The sequence below is a fragment of the Triticum dicoccoides genome, chromosome 2B (genome assembly GCF_002162155.2).
Source record: "Triticum dicoccoides isolate Atlit2015 ecotype Zavitan chromosome 2B, WEW_v2.0, whole genome shotgun sequence".
In the NCBI taxonomy this organism is placed as follows: Eukaryota; Viridiplantae; Streptophyta; class Magnoliopsida; order Poales; family Poaceae; genus Triticum; species Triticum dicoccoides.
In genome coordinates, this window is record NC_041383.1 from 107,770,784 (window position 1) to 107,777,021 (window position 6,238).

The 6,238-nt window shown below is 47.9% G+C and overlaps 1 protein-coding gene across 1 annotated transcript in view; it reads left to right on the forward strand.

The window, feature by feature from the left end:
* The first annotated feature begins 3,669 nt into the window (after window positions 1-3,669).
* Window positions 3,670-6,238, forward strand: part of LOC119360591 — a 7,506-nt gene continuing 4,937 nt past the window's right edge. Inside the window, exon 1 of the mRNA XM_037626160.1 lies at window positions 3,670-4,326. Within this exon, the coding sequence (XP_037482057.1) occupies window positions 3,670-4,326 (657 nt within the window). The remainder of the gene's footprint in view (window positions 4,327-6,238) is intronic.

A 6,238-nucleotide genomic window follows, 5' to 3' on the forward strand; every position in this document is an offset into this window, starting at 1 on the left:
TAAGTATATCCTTTTGTCGCGTTTCACCGATGAATCCACTTGTGCAACCTTAGTAATGACTACAATACTGTTTGTTGTACTTCCTAACGTCACGTGCAATAATTATACTGTATACTTGTGTTTTGCCGCCCAATACGCGACCGAAAGCGCTTGTACCAACCGGCTTTTTGTATTCATCATGTGCGTTCAAGCTACATTTAAACCAGTGACGCCATCAAGTCAAACAAAATTTTCTATAATGCCACACTTCCTAGTATACCCATTTGTCGCGTTTCACCGTTGAATCCACTCTTGCAACCTTAGTAATGATGACAATATTGATTGTTGTACTCCCTAATGTCACGTGCATTGTGTTTTGCCGCCCAATCTGCGACCAGAAGCGCTTGTACCAACCATCTTTTGATATTCATCATGGGCGTTCAAGCTACATTTAAACCAGTGACGTCATCAAATCAAACAGAGTTTCGTATAATGCCACACTTCCTAATGTCACGTGCATTGTGTTTTGCCGCCCAATCCGCGACTGAAAGCGCTTGTACCAACCATATTTTGGTATTCATCATGGGCGTTTAAGCTACATTTAAACAAGTGATGCGATCAAATCAAACAGAGTTCCCTATAATGCCACATTTTCATATACCCTTTTATCGCGTTTCACTGACGAATCCACTCGTGCAACCTTAGTAATGACTACAATATTCTTTGTTGTACTCTCTAACGTCACGTGCAATAATTATATTGTATAGTTGTGTTTTGCGGCTCAATCTGCGACCGAAAGCGCTTGTACCAACCGGCTTTTGGTATTCATCATGGGTGTTCAAGCTACATTTAAACTAGTGACGCCATCAAATCAAACAAAGTTTCTTATACCGCCACACTTCCTAAGTATACCCTTTTGCCGCGTTTCACCGGCGAATCCACTCGTTGAACCTTAGTAATGACAATAATACCATTCGTTGTATTCCCTTACGTCAAGTGCAATAATTATATTGTATAGTTGTGGTTTGCCGCCCAATCCGTGACTGAAAGCGCTTGTACCAACCAGCTTTTGGTATTCATCATGGGCGTTCAAGCTACATTTAAACCAGTGACGCCATCAAGTCAAACAGAGTTTCCTATGACGCCACACTTCCTAAGTATACCCTTTTGTTGCGTTTCACCGACAGTTCCACTCGTGCAACCTTAGAAATGACGACTAAACCGTTTGTTGTACTCCCTAACACCACGTGCAATAATTATACTATATAGTTGTGTTTTGCCGCCTAATTCGCGACAAAAAACACTTGTACCAACCAGCTTTTGGTATTTGTCGTGGTCGTAAAATCTGTAATTAAACCATTGAGGCGATCGAATGAAACCGGTAACGCCACACATCCTAATTATATACTTTTATTTGCCGAGCAATCCACTCGTGCAAACCTAGTGACGACAACACCGTAGGCTCTATTTTCACACGTCACGCGCAATAATTTTACTCTAGTTGCATTTTGCCGCCCATTCCGTTACCAAAAACGCTCTAACGATAATAGAATCTACTGCATTCCCCCTATTGTCATGCTTAACGAATTTAGTTCGCGCCACCTTTTCTTTTGCACAGTATTTAGGGTTTATGTTTTTTTTCTTTTGCACAGTATTAAGGGGGTGTTTAAGGGCCGTTTTTTTTGGCACACTTGGTTTCTTGGCCCCAAGAAAGAAACCACCATTCCAGCCCTTTAGTAATGACGACTAAACCGTTTGTTGTACTCCCTAACACCACGTGCAATAATTATACTGTATAGTTGTGTTTTGCCGCCCAATCCGCGACAGAAAGCGCTTGTACCAACCAGCTTTTGGTATTCATCATGGGCGTTCAAGCTACATTTAAACCAGTGACGCCATCGAATCAAATAGAGTTTCCTATAATGCCACACTCCCAAGTACACCCTTTTATCGCGTTTCGCCGACGAATCCACTTGTATAACCTTAGTAATAACAACAACAGGGTTCATTGTACTTCGTAACGTCACGTGCAATAATTATACAATATAGTTGTGTTTTGTCGCTCAATCCGCAACCGAAAGCGCTTGTACCAACCAACCTTTGGTATTTGTCGTTGGCGTTAAATCTACAATTAAACGAATGAGGACACCGAATCAGACAGGTAACACCACACGTCCTAATTATATACTTTTATTTGCCGAGCAATCCACTCGTGCAAACCTAGTAACGACAATACCGTAAATTGTACTTTCGTACGTCACGCGCAATAATTATATTCTAGTTGCATTTTGCCGCCCATTCCGTTACCGAAAACCCTCTAACTGTAATAGAATCTACTGCATTCCCCCTATTGTCATGCTTAACGAATTTAGTTCCCGCCACCTTTTCTTTTGCACGGTATTTAGGGTTTATGTTTTTTTTCTTTTGCACAGTATTAAGAGGGTTTTTTAGGGCCGTTTTTTTTTTTGCACAGTATTTAGGTTTTTTTTTCTTTTGCACAGTATTTAGTGGGTTTTTAGGGCCATTTTATTTTTTTGCGCACTTGGTTTCTTGTCCCCAAGAAAGAAAGCACCATTCCAGCCCTTTAGCCCAATAAGAACCAACGGTCAGAAGCTCTCCCCCACCAACCACCACCCCACCTACACAAAATAAGATCCATGCATATAGATTACACGGTGCCAAAATACTCCACTGTCAATGACTAACCATCATTAACTAGACGATATATTGCGGGGATACGAATAACACACCGCCCCACATAGCACCCGTAGCGCATTTGGGCGGTAGTAGGTGGCAAAATACAAAGAAAGATCCATGCGCATAGTGTGCGTGCTGACAAAATGCTTTGACCGCCAATGACTGGCCATCATTAACCACGAAATATTTCCTAGGATTTTCGGCAGCACTGCGGGCGCATCCCCGTATATCTCCCCCGCGGCCATCCAATTAATCCTGCTCTCCGGATATGCACCACCAAGGCGCGGCATTAATCGCAAGAGATATCGGCAGCCCCTCCTCGTTTTGGCACTGGCCGTATCCCGGGCACCTGATTAATGCCGCATAAAACCCATGGAATAAATGGGCATCAGGAGATAACTCACATCTCTCATCAGGGGCTGCGCTCCACGCTATATAAGCCGGCCCTCGGCAGCGCTCAGGACACATCCATCTCACTCACACTCGCAGTGCACAGACAGTCAGATCCAGAGCGGCACCGGCACCAGTACCCAGTGTACTTCCAGTGTGCCAGTGCTTCTCTTCTTCTCCTGTCTCTGCCACCATCACCCAGCCGTCCCTCCAGCCATCACCCAGCTCCGGTCCACTCTCGGCCACCACCCGAATCCTCCTCCTCGTACCGCACACTGCACAGAGAGACCCCCACCCACCGAACTCCAGCCCCACCATCGCCAGGTTTTTGGTAGGGACGAGGGAAGTACGTACGAGCGAGATCCGGCGGCCCCCATCGGGACCGAGACCGAGGGGTCACGTCCATCGGTCGGCGTCGGAGGGAAAGGTTGGAAGGGGAAAGTGATTGGATTACGTGGTGGGGATTGAATTTTTTGGGGTGGGGTATGGAATTTTTTTGACTTGTGCTGATGCTGACGCCTTCGATTCCGCAGGGCTTTCTATACCGAGTGCGTACCGCGGATTTGCCCCCGCGCGCGGCCGCGGCGGCGTGCCCCTACTCCAATGGCGTCCTCCTACCCCACCAGGCCCAACCACCGGGGCAGCGGCGTGCACAACCACGGGGGAGGCGGGCGCGGGTTCGGCGGCCGCGGGCACAACGGCGGGCACGGCTACGGCCACCACTACAACGGGAACGGCGGCGGGCGCGGGGGCCGGGGCGGCCACCACCACCGCTGGAACGACTACGGACGAGGCGGCCACCACCACGGGTACGGCTACGGGGGCGGCCACCACCAGCAACAAGGGTACGGCTACGGGGGCGGCGGCCACCACGCGTACGGGTACGGGTACGGCGGCGGCGGCGACGGGATGTTCCACCACAACTACGGCGTCCCCGGCTACGGCATGGGCCCGAGCCGCCCGCTGCCGGTGCCGCCCACGAGCCACCCCCACGCGCCCGGCATCGCGCCAGCGCCAGCGCCGTCCACGAGCCACCCCCACGCGCCCGGCCCCGGCTTGGTCCCGGACGAGCGGCCGCGCTGGATAACGCTGATGGCGCCGCGGAGGCGGCCCCCGGTCATCCCGCCGCCGCTGCGGGCCGCGGAGGCGGCCGCCCGCGAGGTGGTGCTGCGGCTGCACCCGACGGAGGAGGCGGAGCGGCGCCGGCACAAGGTCATCGACTACGCCAAGAACCTCATCGGCACCACCTTCGGGTGCGAGGTACACCCTGCCCCCTCCCCCCGCCCCACCCCACACCCCCACGCGAAACCCTCGCGCGTTTGTCCCGCTGCGTGTCCAACGTGCTCGCTTCGTCGTCGCCCGAGCTTCCGTAGCCCCGTCCCGCACCCAATTAACAAACCCAAAAAGGTCTTCCCGTTTCGTCCGCCCCCCGAATCCTCCTCGGGGTGCCGCGTCTCGGGTTTCGTGCCGTAGTGTACTTCCACCATCGCTTTCACCTGGAGCAGGAGGGATCCGGCCGCCGCCGCCGTCCGCCCTCGTAGGTGCCTCGGGAATTTTTCTGATTAGACTAATCGATCCATCTCGGTTCGCATCTGGGTTTGGTTAGGATAGGATATTGCTAGTCTTTGTTAATTAGTTAATTCTCATCTGCTAATAATTAATTAATCATCACCCTATCATTATCATGTTATTTGTTTGTTTATACACCTAGAACTAGTAGTGCACAAGTATTTGGATCTTATAGGATAATAATGTTGTACGGACCTAAAGTTACCCATACCTGGATTAAGCATATAAAGTCGTAATATTTTTTATCTATTAAAAGAAAGGGGCCATAAAATACTGATTTAAGAGCCATTCACTGTTACACTACAAAACAAATCTAGTTAATGGTTCCAACTTGATCTGAATTTTGCAGCATGTGATAAATCCATTTTTTTTTACTTTTTCATCTCAATAGAAACAAACAAAAAACTTTAATGTGTTAGCAACATATGCTTTAAGATAGGTCTATCGATGAAAATAATTGGAAAAAAATATGTGCAATCATACTCAAAATAAAAGAAAGGGGCTTTTCATTAAAAAAATGTGTGGATTAATACTTCAAATCGTTGTTATAATGGATAAAAAACAGAAATGTTTTTTTAAGAATAAGATTGAAAAAAGTAAGTAGAATTACATTCAAAATAAAATAAAGGGGCCTTTTCTGTAAGAAAACTTGGATGACTACTTCAAGAGTTGTTCTAATGGATAAGAAGAGCAGGAACATATATTTCTTTTAAATATTGAAAATAGTAAGTAGAATTATATTCAAAATGGGACTTTTCTTAAGACAACATGGATGGATACTTAAATCGTTGTTTTAATGGATAAAAATGTAGGAAGGTATTTTTTGAATTTTTTTGAAAAGAAAGTAAGTAGAATTATATATTCAAAATAAAAGAAAGGGGCTTTCCATAAGAAAACGTGGATGAACACTTCAAATCTTGATAATAAAACAGGAATAGATTTTTGGGCCTTCATATGTCCACGGACACGTCCACACAAAGTTCGGACGTGTCCGCTCCGAACCACCATTTTGTGTGGATGCACAACCACACCCAAAAAAGTGTCCTCCCCATTTTCAAACATGTCAATGAGTCGGGCCGGGCATAAAAACCGACACCCAAAGCTCGAACCTGAAAAACCCAAGCACTACATCAAGTAGCAGCATAACAAATCCGAATATATTCAGTTGAGCTCCTAGTCATAGTACCTAAACTGCCCAAGGCCCAAGCTAGGTAAACCTAATCCCTGCCCGGCTTCCCCAACCCTGACCCTGTCCTGAACCCTAATCCTCAATTTCCCACAACAAGACCACACAGTAGCACACGCACACCTAGGTGTCCCATATGTCCATACACACGTTCGGACATTGTCCAGGCGTGGCTGATTTGAACCCCAATTTGTCATGGCACACAACCAGGCCCCCAAAAATGTCTTCCCCATTTTCAGACATTTCAACGAGCATGTTGTGTGCGACACCACCAGAGCATGCACAACACCGACGTCACGGCAAGACCACACTGCAACACATGCACACCCAGGTGCCACGACGATCGTGCGTACCGGGTCAGCCCCGGTAGCCCGAAAAGCTTGAGCTCGGGCTGGCGGCAACCTCGCGTGGACACAC